Source organism: Dermacentor albipictus, chromosome 6 (genome assembly GCF_038994185.2).
Source record: "Dermacentor albipictus isolate Rhodes 1998 colony chromosome 6, USDA_Dalb.pri_finalv2, whole genome shotgun sequence".
In the NCBI taxonomy this organism is placed as follows: Eukaryota; Metazoa; Arthropoda; class Arachnida; order Ixodida; family Ixodidae; genus Dermacentor; species Dermacentor albipictus.
Window position 1 is genome coordinate 110,740,071 of NC_091826.1, and position 20,081 is coordinate 110,760,151.

Here is a 20,081-nt window from a genome sequence, read left to right on the forward strand (position 1 = left end):
TCAGTCAAGTAGCCACAAATTTGCCTCGTGTAAAGTCCGTACCGGTAAAAATATTGAAAAAAAAATTATGCGTGGCTCCGCTATCGCAAATACCAGAGACCAGGTGAGCTAGGGAAAGTTATGGCTTCAGAAAAAATTGGAGGATGCTTAAGCTTCAAGAGTGGAACGCGACAGCGTTCCCGTCGACCCGCCAAGGGGTGTAAGACAATGGGCTACGGCGCTGCGACTACGTGCCCCGCATCGGACGCGGTGAACGTCGAGCAACGCAGCGTTCGGCGCGGCAACGAAATGTGCGCCTGAGCAGGCGACGCACGCCTGAGCCTCAGAAACAGCTCGTTTCTAAGGCAACACCGCATTCACTAGAGGCGCTTTTGTACCGCGTTGAAGCATCGAATTCGTGGCCCAGTGGTAGCGTCTCCGTCTCACACTCCGGAGACCCTGGTTCCATTCCCACCCAGCCCATTTCGCAAGTTGTTTTTATGCGAAGCATAATACTAGAGCTCAACCCAGCTCCTCAGGCGCGGCAGTGTCGCCTTCAATACCACGTGACACCGTGACGTCACGACAGAGGAGAAACGGGGCTCCAACTCGCGGCGTCGCGGCGGTATATAAGCATCTGCGCTTGCCTCTGCCAGACACTCAGGAGGTGAGATGCCTTCTGGAGACAGAGCTGCTCGTTGGAATGAGAAGCGAAGGTTGCGGCGTGCTACAGAGGTGGCAAGGTGGCTTTGCTACGGCGCAGCGACTACGCGCCCCGCATCGGACGCGGTGAGCGTCGAGCAACGCAGCATTCGGCGCGACAACGAAATGTTCGCCTGAGCAAGCGCCGCACGCCTGGGCCGACGCCGACGACACCGGCTTTTCTGCGACACGAGCTCCTTAACGCTGTCGCGTTAAAATTCATGCCGCCCATAGAGTTTCTCACTATAACACCTAGAGGGTAATCTGGCGCCACCGTCTATGGGAGTTTCTTAAGGGGGCACCGTGCCGTCATGGGAATGACGGTATATGTGTCTGCGAGGCTCGTGTTGGCTGGTGTTGTAAGAGGCTTCGTCTAAAACGTGGATATGGCTACGCAAATAACGCGTTCTCAAAGTAAAATCTTCTTAAAATGTTTCCATTTACGCATATTACATCTTTACTCACCCACGATGCATGACCAAGCGAAGAAAAGCAAAAACAGACGACCAACTGTTTCAAAGCGAGCGCGAACCTTGTCGTCTGTCCTCCACCTTTAGCGGCCCGATGATACCTTTTACGTAACATGTAGTCGTACACACAATAACAGGTTCTCATAGTTAAACAAAACATGTTCTCGCACAATAATAAAACTAAAGCAGCTTTTCACGTCCTGCTTTAGTAGAAAATGAATCATTGTGACAGACGGAACGGTACCTGCCAAGCGCGTCTTCAAGGTGTCCTGTCTCTACGAGAACGATGCCAATCCGAAGTCACAATATACCGGCATTCCCATGCATACCACAGCGCAGCAGCGCCAGATTTCCCTCTAGGTAATGTAGTGAGAAACTCTATGATGCCGCCTTCCTCTGTAAGGGGTTTCAGTTGGGACGGCGCGCCATTTGAGGCAACCGCCGGAACAGAAGCGATTTGTTGAGACGCCATATGCGTCGCGGTGTCGTGTGCCAGACGCTTCACGGACGCGACGCGGCGGCGACCTTCGACGAGACGTTCATTTGAGGAATCGCCAGCCGTTTGTGCGCAGGCGCGACTAACAGCGGGCGCGAGAGTGAAAATCTGGGGGCTTTTTCTCCTTGAATATATAACTCTGCCTACATACTACGAAGGAGGTTTTTTAGCGCATGTTGTAGGCGTTTGTCCCTAGGCGTGCCGGCATTGCGGAGTGGGGTCGAGTTTGTTTATGCTCGGACGCTGGCTGGCGGCGCGGTAAGATAGGTGAAGCAGCGGGCACTGACGCCCGGTTTGGCGACCGCTGTGTCGGAAAGACTGCCTCGCAACTGCGGCGCTCGTGCTAAGTCAGTCGTGGCGGATAATAGAGAGTTTTAGAATTGAGGGCCCAAGCGGCTTGGGGACCCAAGAAAATTCCGCGCCACCAGTGCGCATGCGCAGAACCCAAGCCAGTCTTGGGTTCTTGCGTTCGCGTTAATTCAAGACCCAAAAATCGAAAACTAGCGTGGGGCCCCAAGCCGTCTTGGGCAACCCTCGCGGGTGACAGCGACGGTCACAGAGCAAACTATGTTTACTTCGACTGATTTTCGCCATTTCACGCGGGTGAACTCGCAGTTTTTTCGCAGCGCGTAACAGAAAACACCAACTAAGAGCACTTGGCTTCGATCGGCTTTGCTTGGCTTAGAATCGCACACTTAATTCGTAATACTAACCGGTACTAACACAGTGATTACGTTTCTTAGATTTTATTGTTTGCTCTTTTTGCTCAAAAATGCATTCTGTTTGTTTTCACTTGTAAGAAAAGAGGTTCATTTATTTTTGCTTTCAAGCACCTTTCTATTTTCCACACTGCGGCATCACGAGCGCTCAACCCAACACTGTCTGCGTTCGACCCAATCCTCAAACTCTGCTGCCCATCTAAACCCAAGAGCAACCGACGCAACGCGGCTTGCCAGCACTATCACTCACCCACAACACACTGCATGCTGCAATCAGCGTAAACGCTGACCCTATTTTTGCATGCGTTGATCAAGTATATAGTGAGAGTGAACTCTTCTGAAAACTACTTCCAGATGTTCATTCGATTGTTCTTGGATCTGTGACCTCAAATCAGCGGTGGTGTGAAGCACTGAAATCTGAATTAGCGCGTTACGTGCAACATGCGTTTGTGCACATGCGCACAAAAAGAAAAGGCAACTGCAGCTTCTAAGTTAACAAGACAAAATCAATCTCTTTCAGAAAACAAAAGGAAGTTCTGACTTACTTTGCTTCGTTTTGGTTGTCACTACAAAAAATATTGTTTGGAAGAAAAAGAAACCAGACAGTATATTAGACATTTCCGTAACTCTACTTATGAATAGAAAACCTTGATGTTTGCATTTCTGCTTCTATAATCACACAACAAGCAAGGCACCAGCACTGATTGAACGGTGTGCCTTGCTGATAACTTCTGCTGCTGGCATCTTTTACGCCACTGATCACATTAACTGTCAAATATCTTCAATGTTCGCGTGTTGCCAGCAGATAAAGATCTGGCATCAGTTTCCTGCCAAACGATCCAAACAAAACAAAATGCAGCGTTATTTATAGAGCCGATCAATGACAAATGACACTTAAAAAAACAACGATGTCTTGATTTTATTTTTCTGTGGGGGAGGGGATACGAAACTTAGCGCGGGTCGTCTTCCTCGATACTAGAAAATCAGCTCAATACCAGGGACAGGCAACGTTTGGTAAAAACATTTTATGTGCAGTATATCGGCGGTGTTGCTGCCTGTAAACTGTGGCAGCTACGTCCTTACAGCACGAACAAATACATGCTTAAGCGGACACTAAAGGTAAAATTAAGTGAGATAATCGACAAGTTATTTCTCTTGAATTATATTATTGTTTTTCGCGTGCTGGTGTACAGCACGCTGAAAATTTCCACCGAACATCCCGTTGCTCCTCCTCAATACTTATCGCCCGCACCAAAACAAACTAGTTGATGTAATTCCCAGACGACCTACCTCTCTACCGCTCTTTATACAAATGAGCTAGTGCTGATGTCAGATGATTGATACCGCAGTCCTATGCAGGTGAAGCTACTCTGATTTACCATTTTCTTTTCTCGCTTAAAAGCTCAGTTCTGGCTACAAATGGCAAGTGTTTTATTACAGAGGCCTAATCTTTGAATCTAGGTGAAAACAATATTTTTCTTTTATGTCCCTCTAAAACTAAACAATAAACCGCGCCACGGAACCAAAGAAAGCTAACAAGCACGAAAAAAAAAACACGTGAAATCAGGTGATGTACATGCATTAAAAGCAGCTCGGAACAAAATGATTTGAAACACATTGGAACATAAAGTCATCTCAAGTAAATGCAGAGAGAGAGAGAGAGAAAAGGCATAAGGAAGTCAGGGAGGTTAACCAGGCTGAGCCCGGGAGGCTACCTGCACTGGGAAAAGGCGATTGAAAAATGAAGAAGAGAGAAGGTCGACACTTTACACTGGTACACAAACAATCAAGGTTTCGTTGAGTCAATCACAAAAAGAATAAATGCAGAAACCACAACTGCAAAACAGGGTACATAAAGCGCACTAAGGCACGATGTATGTTCCAACATCTGCTTGACGAAACGAAATCTGATGAAGAGCAATACAAGCGCTTAGTTTTCGGCGTCCTCTCTGTTTCTACAGTGGTAATAGAAAATCAGAGGCACAGTATTTAGTATGCAGTTATTTTATTCACTTCTGTAATATATTTACGCAGCTTCGTTTTATACAAAATAGTGATATTGTGTGAACAGAAAGAGAGGTTCGTTGCTGAGGAAATTAGTGGGTTTGTCTGCGTTGACAGGTGACGAAAACTAGTTGCTGCTATAGAACTATTTTGATACATACTATAGAATGGTCACTAAATAACTATAATACTTAGACGTGTGCAACTGCATTATATAACCGACAACATGCATAGCTAAAAATGTAAAGTATGCGCCTTTGACACTTTATATATACTGCTTCATTCAAATGTTCAGACTTTTTAAATCTGTCCTGAAGGAAACCCCAATTCTGCCGCTCGAGCTGGGTTAAGGTTCAGTCTATCAGAACAAAAATGTGACACGCAATGTTGAGTAATTAAATATGCTTCACAAATTTACTTATTAAGTAAACGCTTCATAGACCATATTCTAATTCAGGAGTTAAAGCCGGTGGGTCTCGATGCCCTTAACTTGCAATGAATCATTAAACGAGATTTGAGATAAGCCCCGCTAAACTGCTTTTAAATAACTGTTGCGAGATTAACCAATTCAACAAAACGCTGTCCTAATCAGTACTGGGCCAATTTATTTGGAAGGCCAATACATTTTGCTACGTAACTGGAAAATAAATATATCCAAACTGATTTCAGCTTAAGGATTCCTGCTAAGCTAACGAGCCTTCTAAACTCACCGGCTCCAACTATTTATTTTTGTGTGCTGAAGTTAATATATTGTGACGCGGCGTTAAATAGATGAAAGCGAAGCACAGTTTATAAGCAGACGTTTTGCAGCGACGGCCAAGATGGGTGAACATGCGCAACGTCCCGGCCATCGTCGTCATCTTCGTTAGTCCAAGGAGGTGGTTCGTAACACCTAACCTCACCGGCGGTCGAAGCACCATCTCGGCGCAGACTAATTACACAAGGAAGACGCGGTGGAAAAGCTAGGCTTCAAGCAGAATACATACACGACGTCACGAGATGACAGGGTAGATGGTTGAGAAGTGTCCAGTGGCACGATCTCGTAGTTCACGTCGCCAAGTTGCCGTAAAACCTTGTAAGGTCTGGTGCAACGCAACAAAAGCTTTTCAGAAAGACCTACACGATGAGATGGAATCTGGAGAAGTGCAAGAGATTCCGAAGCAAAGCCGGGCGAATGGTCGTTCCCTACGGCGACTCTTGGCCTGCTCGAAGCGCTGGCACTCCTCGATCACGGCACCGACGGTAGCACAATTTCTGCACATGAGCAGATTGAATGCGTCGTCCGCTATCCCCATCAGGACGTGGCCGACCTAGTCAGACTCTGGCCTGTAGCTGTCAGCATTATGGCACAGTGCCAGCACATCCTGTAGGTGCGACAGGTACGACTCCGCGGACGTTTGGGCTCCAATTGACAGCGGTTTCCTTGCAGTGATATTGCGACTGTAGGTCTTGCCGAACAGATCACGGAGCTTTTACTTCAATGTGTCCCAGCGCCCAAGTTCGGCCACACGATTGTCATGCCACAACTTCGCCGTTCCACTCAGATAAAAGACCTCATTGGCCAGCATGACCGTTAGGTCCCAGTGAATGTGTTCGCTCACCCGTTCGTATTGTGTCAGCCACTCCTCAAAGTTGGTGTCATCGGTCCCATTGAGCGTTCCAGGGTCTCGAGGGTGGGCTAAACCAATCGTGGTCCGCGGCGCAGACGCAGATTCCGGCTGGTCTGCCATGGTGGTTGCACCGCAGCGCCGACCGCTTCGAAGCTCTGTCCTGGGGCGAGAGCACCCCGCACTTCCACTAATGTGTGATGCGGCGTCAGATAGACGAAAACGAAGCACGATTTAAAAACAGACTCTTTACAGGGATGGCCAAGATGGCTTAACACGCACAGCGTCCCGACTGTCATCTTCTTCGTTTGTCCAAGGAGGTGGCTCGTAACAATATAGATAAAGTTGTTTAAAATAAACTTCGTTGTTTAGTTAAATATGCATTTTGATGTCTCACGCATCAATTGCCTTGCTATTCCAGAATTCCTGCTTAAGAAGCCAAAGAGTATTATCAACTGTGAACAATTTAGTAAAATTCTCGTAACAGCACAACAAAACGGTGTTTAAAGTAGGAATGACAAAGGAGACACGAAGTATACGGATGGAACCGTGATGTAACGTTTTGTAGCATAAAAGCTTCTCAGTGTGTTGTCTGCCATGTCTGCCACGTTTGGGCTCCAATTGACAGCGGTTTCCTTGCAGTGATATTGCGACTGTAGGTCTTGCCGAACAGATCACGGAGCTTTTACTTCAATGTGTCCCAGCGCCCAAGTTCGGCCACACGATTGTCATGCCACAACTTCGCCGTTCCACTCAGATAAAAGACCTCATTGGCCAGCATGACCGTTAGGTCCCAGTGAATGTGTTCGCTCACCCGTTCGTATTGTGTCAGCCACTCCTCAAAGTTGGTGTCATCGGTCCCATTGAGCGTTCCAGGGTGTCGAGGGTGGGCTATACCAATCGTGGTCCGCGGCGCAGACGCAGATTCCGGCTGGTCTGCCATGGTGGTTGCACCGCAGCGCCGACCGCTTCGAAGCTCTGTCCTGGGGCGAGAGCACCCCGCACTTCCACTAATGTGTGATGCGGCGTCAGATAGACGAAAACGAAGCACGATTTAAAAACAGACTCTTTACAGGGATGGCCAAGATGGCTTAACACGCACAGCGTCCCGACTGTCATCTTCTTCGTTTGTCCAAGGAGGTGGCTCGTAACAATATAGATAAAGTTGTTTAAAATAAACTTCGTTGTTTAGTTAAATATGCATTTTGATGTCTCACGCATCAATTGCCTTGCTATTCCAGAATTCCAGCTTAAGAAGCCAAAGAGTATTATCAACTGTGAACGATTTAGTAAAATTCTCGTAACAGCACAACAAAACGGTGTTTAAAGTAGGAATGACAAAGGAGACACGAAGTATACGGATGGAACCCTGATGTAACGTTTTGTAGCATAAAAGCTTCTCAGTGTGTTGTCTGCCATGTTACTGGATTTGTTTCGCGATATAGCAAGAACTGATATGCATTTCCGCAGCTTATTCCTTCGAGGCCACATTTGAAACTCGAGGCAACTTACTCTTTTTTTCCGTTGAGAGTGTTTTCGTCGTCTTCCCCTTCGTCGTCTCTGAAATGTTGATAAATAGTGAGAAGACGGCTGGGAGCAATACACTAAGCCCAGTGCGCACCCCACTAGCTCAAATGCAATGAACCTAGAGCTCGAAACACGTAGAAAATACTCACTGACGGCCTCGCAACCACCGTACTTACAGCCTGCAATGCAAAAAGCTAGAGGCCAAATTATTCCCGAGTCCCCCACTGCGACGGGTCTCATGATCGAAGCCTGCGTTTTGCGCACAATACCCCAGAATTCAATTAATTTCAACCCAGAAGCTAGAGGTTGTTTCGATTTCTCTGTATCAATGTTGTGAAACTTATCAACAAGACGACGATGTGATATCCCTGACGTCACGTCTGTGCCTTCTATAGCAAGCTGCAGAATGGGGTGCTATGCCATTTTACGAGATTCGAAGACTCCTTCATGCCTGTAAGGTATTGTTTACAACGAAATCTGTCCACATGCCAGCTGCTGAGCAGCTATGGTCCCGTGTGCGGGTGCTTTTTACAGAGTCGTACTTCAGCGGCTGGTATCCGTTGCGTATTCTCAGCTCTCTTACACCATGCTATGCGAACCAAGCGCCGTATTCGAGTGCGCACGGAATATTCTTTTCCGTGACTACACGCGATCCCCACTCTGCAGCTACAAAGAGTACTCGGTGAATTATTGCAATAAAGATTGATTGATTGATTGATTGATTGATTGAGTGAGTGATGTTCCCATCTCAAAGAAGCTCGATAGCTATGAGAGACGCCATTGTGCAAATCTGAGACATAATCTTGACCACGTGTCCGTTCCAGTGGAATGTACCAGTGCGCATTCCCAGTGGCACGTACGTACTTACCCGAGTCGGCGTCAAAGACGTTCAACAAAGAGCGCCACACACATTGGCACACACCCAGTGATTCAAGCTGGCCCGATAGTTGGTTTCGAACCATATTATTCCAGCGCAGCATGCAGCCCGATACGCTACCCATTCTATCAGCGACTGTTCAGTGACATAGGTATAGGCGTCAAAACGATTAGATACAAACATAAAACAAAGATAGATAGCCTCCGAAACGTGCATGAAGTACCCAAGGGATGGTAATACATTAAAAATATCCCTTTGAGAAAAGGAGAGGCCCAGGCGTAAAACAGGACCTTTAACGTAGTGAGCGTGGGAGTGCTCGACTTGAACCAGTGCTGTTTGCTGCGGGTCTTTCCGGGTCCATGGCGCACATCTTTACAACCCTTTACAAGCCTCTTTATAAGTGGTGGAGGTGCTGGAGCCATGCCACTCCTGCACTCTGGAACTTCCATCCTACACGCTACACTCGACCATGCCTTCCAATGCATCGCATAGACGCCACCGCCGCCAGCCGTCCTTTGCTCTGGCGCGCTTAGCCGAAGAGATCTCCGGTGTGTTCGGTGGCGGAGGTGACCACGACGTCGAGCACTTGCTCACGTGTTACGAGAGTGTGAGCAGGCACAATCGATGACACCGCGAAGTCGCATAACGTCATATTTTACCTCTCAGATTGGCGAACTTGTATAAAAACCATTCAACAGACTTTCAGACCTGGTCCACTTTGAAGGCGTCGTTCTTCAGGCGTTTTCGGCCGCCCTGCCATCCGGAAGCCGCGTGCCGAACAACGTTTGCGCGCTCGGGTGCAACATTCTAGTGAGACTTTTACAAGTTATACCGACGACGTCGTCGACCTGTGGAAGCGTGCCGACGCTTCAATGACAAAATCTTCTAAAATTCAGGACGTAATGAAGGCTATCGACGACGGCGTTTTGAGATTCACCGTGGCCGAACTTGTAGCGCTGCATCAGATTTATGATGAATTGCTAAAGCAACGAACTTGACCCGACGTCCTTACCAACACGACGACCCACTTGCGGGGCTGGCAGTCGACCCTGACCACTTGTACATTTTCCCACAAACTAAAACGGACGTCCGTGAAGAGACGGCTCGTCAAATATCTCTCGTGTCCACCATCACTCAGCATCTGGAGCTACCACAACAGCAGCGGTAGCGTACCAACAGCAAGGTACCTCGTTCGGCTTCCGTATTGTCGCAAGGATTTGATAGAAGTATTACTACCCAGTACCCGCGGCTGACATAAGAGCAGCAGCAGCACCAGCCGCCGCCGCGGCCAACCCTTCGTCTCGGACTCTCCGTCACGCGATTCAGGAAAACATCGCTAAGGCCCTACTGATGTCCGTCCAGCAGCAGACTGTCGCCGTGCCCCTGAGTTACGCCGAAGCAGCGAAATGGCACTCACTGCAAACCTCCTTGCCGTTTCGCCAAGTGTACCCAACGACAGTCGCTTCTACGCCCGTAGCTTGGCATCGACCCATCGCAGCCGCGAATCTTAAGCCTACGGACGATACCGGGCAGTTCTGTTTCACGTGTGGCAGCCTCAATGATATCGCCAGACACTGTGATCGCCACGTGCAAACGCCGCGGGACGCTCGTCATCCGACCTACTACGTTGAGCAGTCCCGATACACGCGACGACACTTGTGGGGTGATTGGGGTTCTCCTCCATGCTCTTGGGACAAAGGAACGACAACACAGTAGTGCAAACAATCACAAGGGCATTTATTGCACCTTTCATAGATCAATCCCTGCTAGCCGAGTTGCTATCCACAAAACATGCCGATGGGCGCGCGACAAATCTAGAAGTCCGACTCACCGCGACTGAAAGCGAGCGAATATGTTCGCCCCATGCTGGATTCCAACGCCTGGTCGTTCGCTTGTATAGTCACGCGAATCGTGGCGCGTTCGAAGGAGGCCACGCGAGGCGGTCTCGCAGAAGCATCGGTCGCCGCGCGCGCGGAATGTCCGCGCTGTTTGCCGACCCGCCGGGAAAGAGGGTCGCTGCATGCGCGGCACGGCACGTCCGTGCTGCTTGCTGTCTCGAACCCAAGAGAGAGCGCCTTGTCTTTCCCGCACCCAAGTAACAGCGCAGCGGCGCGACACTCGCGCCATCTCTCGCACCGCGCTTGTACCACTCCGACCGCCGCGGCCCACGCGGCGACGCCGCACGGAGAAGGGGGCTATGCGGGAAAACAAGATATCAGGGGCGGCGCGAGGGTCGCGCATCCCCATACACTTCAGATTCGCAACCCAGAATTCCCCTAAATTTCTTGGATGCTAAGCAGAATTCAGAACGAGAATCACAAGATTCCTGAATGTCCGCAACCCGAAGCTTTAGCAGTCTGCGCCTAAAATGCGAACAGTATGTGCCGCTTTTCAACGCGGCAGCGCTACATGGCGCCAATTTTTCTTCGGGAAGCGCGAAAGAGGAATCCCGTTGCTCAAACGCCTCATACATAACTCTTTTCGACGGTGGCAATGCGTTCTGTCGATATATTGATTCAATACAAAACGCATTACCGTTGACACACGTCAAGAGATGGGTTTCGCCGAAATTTTGCATTCATAACTGGACGGCGAATCGTGCCTAATGCGGATGTCGACCCTAACGATCACCACTGCTAATGTGTGTTGCTGAAGATGTAACTACTGGGAATAATTTTTTTGCTCGGTTTGTTCACGAGTAAATGATCAACTAATCGTCTCAAACTAGCAGGAAAACTTGGTCCCACACTTACTGGCCCCGTTAGTCCCCGTATTTCCCGCGGGGCCCTTGTTCACGGCGTACGAGTGCGATTGCTTGGTCGCGTCACTGTCTTCACCGCCTTCCCCGGTGGCGTGTTGCGCCGAAGAAGCTGGAGTTGGGAAAACACAGAGAAATAAAGGTATATGTAGTCGTCATGCTTTTAAGGGTAGCGTTATAGATGATACAGAACGAAAAAATAATACATAACATGAAGCAGTAACAACTCGCACAGTTTACTGTTCCTTAGTCGCTATGCTTTTATGCTGTCGTACCAACCGTTGACTTCGCGTACCTAGATAAGTGTCCCGTTGTATAGATATCGACAGCTACAAGTCGTAGCGGAACTCCTATACTGCTCAAGTGATAGTTACTTCTGGATCGCTCACTACACACTTCGCTGCAAGCATGGCATCCAAGATCGAGAGGCGCGCGCTGCGGGATCTTGGAGGCCGTGCTTATACTGCTGCACTATTCACTTTGCCACTACGTGGCTACGTGGCAAAAGTTTTTACTTTTGATAGGACTGTTCCAGTGGTGCGTTGTGCCACAAACTAAATTCGTAACATCGTGCCGACTGTCGCTTTCAGAACACAGCTCGCCTGCTCCTGCGTCGGCGCTGGCGTCCCTCGTAACCAAGCGAACGACGAAAGAGCGAACGTGGAACGCAGCGGGGGATGAAAGACGGCGATAGCGAAGAAAGCGCGCGAAGGAAAGTGGAGGAGGAGGCTGCAGTAGAGCCATGAGGCAGATAAAGGAGGAGTAGGGTATGGCGAAAGCTTGAGAAGTAAAGCACAGTGCCGCGCAAGACTGGCTATGCGACCACGATAGCTACGAGATGGCGCCAGAGTAGCGCCGGTAGTCTGTTCACCGATGACGGCACCGATAACATATATGTAAACAAAGTGCTGCATGAGTGGAGGTGTGGCTGCTGCGGTTGCTGTGAATCGCACCCATGCGTCACCGACGTGCTGCGTCTCGCGATCCCCCCTGTCGTTTAGCTAGGCATTCACCCCTCACTTCGCGCCGTTTATAACGTGCCGCACGCGACAGATTGTATGCGCCAGCTAATATATCGCGAAAGAAAAACACGTATAGAGTTGCGCTGAAATTTCTCATAAGGGAGTTTCGTAATGGTCGGCGGGTCCGCCGTTCACTTACCGCCGTTTATTGCTTTTACAACCAATAACACACCGCTACGCTCCAAACAAAGTTTTGACATCTGTGTACTTTCAGTCCCACGCGCTTACCCTGTGGCTGCAGCCCAAATTTTACAGCCAAGCTGTAAATGGCTAGCCGATTCATTCGTACGTCTGTCGCTTGTACGCCGAAAAAACTCCTTCGACGCAACACCATGCGCATGCGAAAAAAAAAGGAGAGAGAAAGAGAGGCACGCGATTGGCTGTGCCAGCAGTGATGTCGTTGCTCTTTATCGCAGCCGAGTGCGCACCGCTGTTTCTCTCCGGCTCCGAAATGGGTAGGCCACGGGTCATACGTACTCATGAGCAGCAGGCAGCCTTTCAATAGCAACGCCGCGATCAGAGCCGGGAACGAGCTCGTATACGCCGTGTCGTGCTGATGCTGCAGAAAAACAGGCTCGTACAGCCGAGCTCAAGCAGCCGTTGCGTACCGAAGATCCGGCAGCCTACCAAGCCGTCGTTTAATGAACTGTCGGAATTAACCCAGTAATAAAACACCGGGGCTGCACGTTTCGCTTTCGCTGGTTAGCCATCTGGACGGAGTGCGTGGACGGCAATTTTTTTTATTACTAATGCTTAATGGGACATCCAGCGGGCGGAGGACCCGCGGGGCCCACAAACTCCTTCCTGGCCGTCACCTAGGTGGGTCCTTTGGCCCTCCCCACCAACTCGCAGGGCACGCAATTAAGGTATTTCCTCCTCCTCCTAATGCTTAAACGCCAACTGTGCTCTACGTACGACTGAGTAAAGGTTTACTGGCATAGTTCCAACTGTCTATTTTTACCTCTATTAAAGGTCGTTGAACTCGTTAACATTAGAATGATGGTGATATTAAGAGTGGTCTAAATATTGACTATAATGAGATTTCTAAAGCCAGTTTTTGTATCGGTTCGAAGGAGTTGACTTTGTTGTAAAAATCAGTCTGGTGTTTTCGTGCCACAACCACAATATGATTCTGTAGCATGCCGTAGTATGGGGCTCCGGATTAATTTTCACCACCTGGGGTTCTTTAACGTACACGCAATGCACAGCGCACAGGCGTTTTCGCCACCATCGAAATGCGGCCGGGATTGGTACGGCGCCCTCGGCTTAGCAGCGCAAGGTCAAAGTCACTAGGCCTCCTTGGCGCGTAATAGTATGCAATGACGTTATCAGTAATATTAATCACGGGAGAGCAGGATATAATGACGCCTTTCAGACTCGCTCCCACTTGCTATGTTATGCTGCTACATTTCGACTCGCAAATAGGTGCAGCATAGGACCAAGCGAGCAGGAGTGAACCTGGTAGAATACGGTTACTCATCAAGCTCAAGTGGTTGTTGAGGACATGTGCAGTTTTCGTGAAAAAACCCTATAAGCTCGCGCAATAATCGCGGTTAGCTATAGCCCGCCACTCCCGCCGCTGCATTTTCACAAAGCAGAGGAAGCATGACTTACACGAGCTGCCTGTGAGCAGAAGCACTGCGATAATCAAGACCACGAGGATGGCCAAACAGACGGCCACTGCAACATATACATTCCTGTTGCTGGATTCGTTCCTGCAAGCAGAAACGCAGTGAGGAGCACTTCGATGTTCATACATTATCATAGCTTCTGAGGTATGACCGAGTGAATGCTCGTTCATGAATATTCTTTGCTTTGTCTTATGTATGGTGCGGACACGTGAATGCTGGGTAAAATATTCTACATGAACTGCTACAGGATTTATGGCGCTATACCACCTCCATGAAATTCAGCGCGAACAACCAAGGCACGTTTATGGTGACATAACTTTTCAAAAGAAATGAAAAGGCCAGCGCCATTCAAAGCATACCAACCAGCCATCGCCGGTGCCTTTCAGAGGAGCTGCGAAAAGCCGCTTTAGAAATGGTCGGGTTAAGTACGTCAGACTGTGCACAACAGCCTTCAACACGCGAGGCTGTACGATGCGAGAGCAGCGGGTATTCGGAACGTCCGCTTTCCCACGTATTCCCACACGAAGCTCTCGATCAACTTCACCGGGGGAGGACAACGCCTCCCAACGACTGATAAAGCAGATACGTACGACTCCTAAAATTCGGCAGAGACACGTAAAACTGCTTACTCCTGGGAATGCGAAAACATTATATTCGCTTTTGTGAAATGTTTCTTTTCTGCGCCTTCCTTGTCCGCGGAAGCTCTCATCGCCTGCGTTTTATATGAGCTTCTGTACGGCCAAATGAAAAGTTGTAGATCGCGCAAGCTTCGGCTTTAAGAGTGGAATGCGATAGCGTTCAGAGACCCCTTACTGCATTTCAGACTTCCGTAACCGTAACGTTTACCGAAAAACGCTGGCTGCGAACACTATGCGCGAAGGCGAGCGTTCTGGTAGAAATGCGGCCTCTTGCGTAGGTCTGTATCCTGTTGTTGTTTCGCACTTTAACGGGAACAACCGCTAAGCGGCACTGGATGACTTGCAGAGTGGCGCGTGTCCTCTTACGTGCAGCGGCAGTACTACAAAATTTGGTTGGAAAACGAGTGCAAAGTTGGACCGCTTCTCGGAGAACTAAGTTCGAGTGCTCGCACATGTCAAATGAGTTTGCTTTGTTTATGTAAATATTAGGGTTCTTATAAAATAAAAGCTACGTGTTCAAGACAAAAGTGCTATCTTTGCATGAGTATTGATGACTTGACCTGCAATAAAATTCGCTAAGATGTCCTGAGTTCATCCAAAAACCAGTAACACGAAGACACTCGACGACCTTGTATGTGAGGCAAAAATCAGATGTCTTAAGAAACTTTGGTTGGAAAATACCTTTCCTGCTCATGCGCAGTAAATTTCTGCAAATGGGTCATTTGACATTAATGCTTTTTACCGCGCCAGCGCTGAGGGCACCGTGTAGCATACAATCCGGTGTCAGCTTCTTGCGTCGGACCTAGTTTGGCGAACAATCCTTCCGAACCACAACCACTCAGGCCCTCCATGTGGCGCAGAGGCGTTACTGCCATAATTGAATTTCTCAAAGTAAGATGTGTCAGAAAAATCGAACAGTCTAACCAGAACCTACAGACATGATAGCGTCGCATTGTAATTGCAATATGCCAGAAAGCATAATTCTGTCACGCGGAAACTCAAACATCAACCTATTTCCAGCGTTTCTGCCATTCATAGAGCAGCGCGATGAGCTCGCTTCCTTGAAATAACACAATCCAGATGGCGCTAGCCTCCGCGCATTTGGGGCCACGCAAGAGGCTGCGTTTCTACCAGAAAGCTCGCCTTCGTGCATAGCGTTTGCCGCCAGCGTTTCCCGATAAACATTACGATTACATAAGCTGCAGTTGGCGGGGAGTGTGAGAAGCGGTCAGGAATCTTTGTATGCTATCGCGTTCCGCTCTTGAAGGCCCCCCATTGAAACCATCACGTCACGGACGCCCTTATTAATTCCTAGCGGGCAAGAGAGTGCATTGAGACACTTGGCGCATTTCAGTTTGGCCACCTCGACAAGCTGCAGCAATTGTGCAGGTTCGCAGAATATTCCGCAGTTAGAAAAGTAGGATTTCTCTGAAACTGAAGACAATGAAGGCAGAAAAAGCGAACAATAAACAATGCCACAGGAGCGTCTGAACCCGCAAGCATGAAGACCAGATAAATCCACGCGCTTTCCACCATTACCATGATGGCTGAACGATCGCTGCGACATAGTTCCCTCTAGTAATTATTGTATGAAACTCTATGCCTAATACTAACAGAACGTGCAAGAAGGCATACCGTACGAGTCAAGATGCGGTTTACGTGTTGCAGTGTCTTAACACATAGTTCACGCAAAGAAGCAAAAAAGACAGGTCGAACCATTCATATGGTGGTGGATCAGCCAGCAAAGCGGCTTCTGACGCTTATACGCAGCCTCAAACAACCTAATTCACGCTTTCGAGCGGCCTTCAGTGCGTGCTCTTCATCGGTAGCTTGCGCTCGCCGCTGACGATCACTCTCTCGCATCTGCTCTCGCTGATGTTCTTCGGAAGCAAAGTCACTGGCCGCATTCTCCGCTTTCGCACGGGCATATTGTCGTTGGTTATAGTCGCGCCTCTGCTGTCGACGCACCTCGTCGTACTCGGCTTGTTCTTCAGCCGTGCGCGCAATGCCTGGCCTTCCCACGTTTCCCATTTTTTTTCGAAGTTGCAACTATTGCGATCATCTATCTCTGCAATGCACATTCCAGTTTTTACACACGTACCGCGGCGCACATCCCCGTGTTTTCCACAATAGCTCTATGCTTTCCCTCCACAACAGCCGCGCCGTTGTATTGAGGGCAGACGGCAGCAGACGCAGCCGGCAGCAACAGCGGCCTGCGCGGGAGCACTTCCCCACTGCGCAGTTCTGGCGCGCCGTGAAATCACGCGTCCTTTCTTTCTTCTGCGCCGTACTATGGTTCGTTATCTTTTCTGTTCACTTTACGGACGTTAGCTAGCCCAGATACCCCCCCCCCCTCCCCCTACGACATCTCACAATCTGCTCACTCATACTAATCCGTCAGATACGCTGCTTCGTTGTAGAAAAACATCATTCTTGATTTCTGCCGGCTAATAGGAACGGATTTCACGGCACATATAAAAGGCTGCCGACGATTTGCTGTGGCTGCCGACGGAGATAACGGCAGCCATCCGACCTTCGTTGCGTGCTGCTAAGATTTCAGGGCAATGGAAACGTTAGGATGCAGGAGCACAAACCCGCTATACTTACTGTTCCGCTCCCACAGTACCTGCGTGCAGTCAGTTCGACTTCAGGAACAGCAGTGGAAAGCTTGTGCGTCGTTATCTGATACGCATAGAAGTACTTCCTCTAATATAAATTGAACACACACACACACACACACACACACACACACACACACACACACACACACACACACACACACACACACACACACTTACACACACACACACACACACACACATATATATATATATATATATATATATATATATATATATATATATATATATATATATATATAGTTACACAGCTCCACAAAATAAGGTTATGGGTACTTTCAGTAAACGTTCATTTCTTAACAAAGTTAGCAAGCATGTGACAGTACAACGTTAAACTATTCCAATCTCTTTTTATTGCGAGAGCTCGAGGCAGCACGAAGGTAAATCCGCTCGCTGCTGCTGCCGTGCTTCCACACTCCAGTGTTTGGTCAGCGAGTTTCCGCGGTCAACGGAGATGTGCTTGCGTTCCCGGTACGCGCGTGACGTCATGCTTATTAACTTCGTAAACAATAGCTTATAATTTTATACGACCGTAAAAACAAATAATCTTACTTCGCATAGCTGTCGATTAAGTTGCTGTCGCATCGATGCTTCGCGTTCAGAGCGAAACTGCGATGGAAAAATTGTGCGTTACACCGGCCATAGTGCGATGGTCGTACAGGCAGACGTGAACAGATGTCACTCGATGACCACGGACACTCGCTGCCTGGACTCTTACGTGATGAAGAACGGCAGCAGCGACAAGCGAACACTTCGTGCTGCCTCTACAGCTTCAACGCGTCTCCAAAAATTGAGATGACGCGGCCTCCAACTCTAGGGATGGACAACACAGCTCACACGAATCCACAGGTTATCTCGTCTCACGAAATCTTTGTATCTGCCGCTGCTGATAACCTTCAAGATAGGTTCAGTGCGGCCACTATCAGCTGTGCCACGCGCAGCAACGGCTGGGCTAAAATTGGAGACGCGCTCATTTGCCTCTACCCCCTCCACGCTTTTAGGCTAACACTCGAACGCTTTCCCTCGCACCTACAACATACCTACAACATACCGCACCTGATCGTCAGAACCACGAGGATACCACCTTCGAGCTGGTAGGCCCATTTTTGGACTTTTTATCGGACTTCGAAGATCTCCGACGTGGCCGGGGAGCTAAGTCTCGCGTTGGGCTTAGCCACACCCGACACCCGGGCGGGCACCAAGTAGGTCGGAGCGACAAGGCATCGACCGAAATGGATCCCCGGGGCGCTACCAACCCTGTGACAAGCAATTTTATGGCCGGCCGGCCCAAAACCCGGCAGCATGCCAAGATATGGAGGAGGCGCCCGGCACCACGCACTCGAGCACGGAGGAAGCGGGCACCGGAGCCGCAGAAGAGGACCTCATGCAGCAGGACACCACGGGCGAGGCGAGCCGGCAGCAAGACGGGGAAAAAAACTGGCAAATCTACCATTCCAGGCGCCAGAAAAAGAATCTCAAGCGCGCTACAGAGAGTGACGTCATTTTGAAGACGAGAGGATCCCAAGCCACGGGGAACAATAACAAGATGACGCCGGCAGCCACAGCTGGCAGCGGCGTCACGCAAGACGGCGTGACGGGAGCGCTGCAGCAACAACAACAAAAGGTGGGAGCGCCGCGACAGCCGAGGCAGAGGCTGCCACCGCTACTGACGGACGACGCGAAGATCATCATCCGGCCCAAAGGGGGGCTGAAAATCAAGGACATGAAACCATATCAAGCAACGCAAGCCATCATAGAGGCCTGCGGGATGAAATTCAAGGAAGAAGACTTTCTGGTCAGGCTCCGACCAGGGTCCAACATCGTCATCGCAAGTGCTTCCAAGGAAGAAGTAGCGGACGTCATCAGGAAGATCAAGTACCTCCCATACAGCGGCATCAATTACGAAGTAAACACTTACGTGGCGATGCCTGGGGACGTAAAACGGGCGGTCATCCACGGACTACCGATAGGATTACCATCTGAAATACTGGAATCCGAGGTGCGACTACGTACTCAAGCGGTGGAGATCCTGGCGGCAAGGATGCTGGGCAAGTCGGAGACGGAGCTAATCACCTTCGACGGCCCCATCATTCCCAAGTGGGTCATCTTCAGCGCAGTAGAATACAAGACATACCCCTACAGACCAACCAGACAGTTTTGCTACGTATGCGGCACGCAAGGACACCGCTAGGACGTCTGCCCAACGCCGGGAGCGAGAACCTAAAGGCAGTGCGGAGCAAACAACCCAGTTGAAGGACATCAGTGCCAACCAATGTGCCTGGTATGCGGAGGCGAACACGCCGCCGGTACCCGGGACTGCCGATGCGCCTCAAGAACATCGACGAGCTGCGAGGACGAGCCTCGCAGAAAAACCGAGGGCGGAGCCGGAGCCGTAGGCGCCGTCCCAGGTGGCTGAGCTCAGAAGGAGGGCAGAGCCGCTCGCGGAGCCGAGGCCGCAGCCAAACGCGAAGACGGGACCGCAGCCACTCCAGGGACAGCTTCTTCCCACCGCTGGGGCCACCATCCGCAGCCAAAGGGCAGTGGGAACAGCAGCCAAAACCACAACAACAACAAAAGAAGGGCGGAGTTAAGGTAAGCTGGGGGGCAGGCCCTCCCAAATCACGGTTTCCGCACTCGGACAATAACAATAACGACAACGAACTTAAACAACTAAGGGAAGAAAACAAGGCTCTAAGGCGAGAACTAGAGCAGAGTAGGAAGAAAACAGAACAACTAGAGGAGAGAGTCAAAGAACTAATCAGGGAACTGCGACAGCAAGGGCGGGTAGCCTGCCGCGACAGCAGACTCCACCTCCAGCTATGGAGCAACAGCCACAGCAGTCGGAAAAGGGAACCATAGAAATGCAAATGCAATCCTTTATGCAAAAAATACAGGAGCAAATGAATTTGATGCAACAAAAGATCGCAATGCAAGATCAAAGCTTTCGCAACTACTTAAAAAATCAAAATACGCAAAAGATAACAAATGAGGCTAGAGATAGACTCTATCACG

At 49.6% G+C, this 20,081-nt stretch overlaps 1 protein-coding gene across 3 annotated transcripts in view; it reads right to left on the reverse strand.

Moving 5' to 3' along the window:
* Positions 1-20,081, reverse strand: part of LOC135913303 (uncharacterized) — a 93,442-nt gene that overhangs the window by 55,221 nt on the left and 18,140 nt on the right. For all 3 annotated transcript variants that reach the window (XM_070541240.1, XM_070541239.1, XM_065445890.2), the window contains exons 4-8: positions 17,038-17,056; positions 13,776-13,876; positions 11,135-11,251; positions 7,490-7,537; positions 2,912-2,932 (exon numbers count right to left, since the gene is read on the reverse strand). In XM_070541240.1, coding sequence (XP_070397341.1) covers positions 2,912-2,932; positions 7,490-7,537; positions 11,135-11,251; positions 13,776-13,876; positions 17,038-17,056 — 306 coding nt within the window. The remainder of the gene's footprint in view (positions 1-2,911; positions 2,933-7,489; positions 7,538-11,134; positions 11,252-13,775; positions 13,877-17,037; positions 17,057-20,081) is intronic.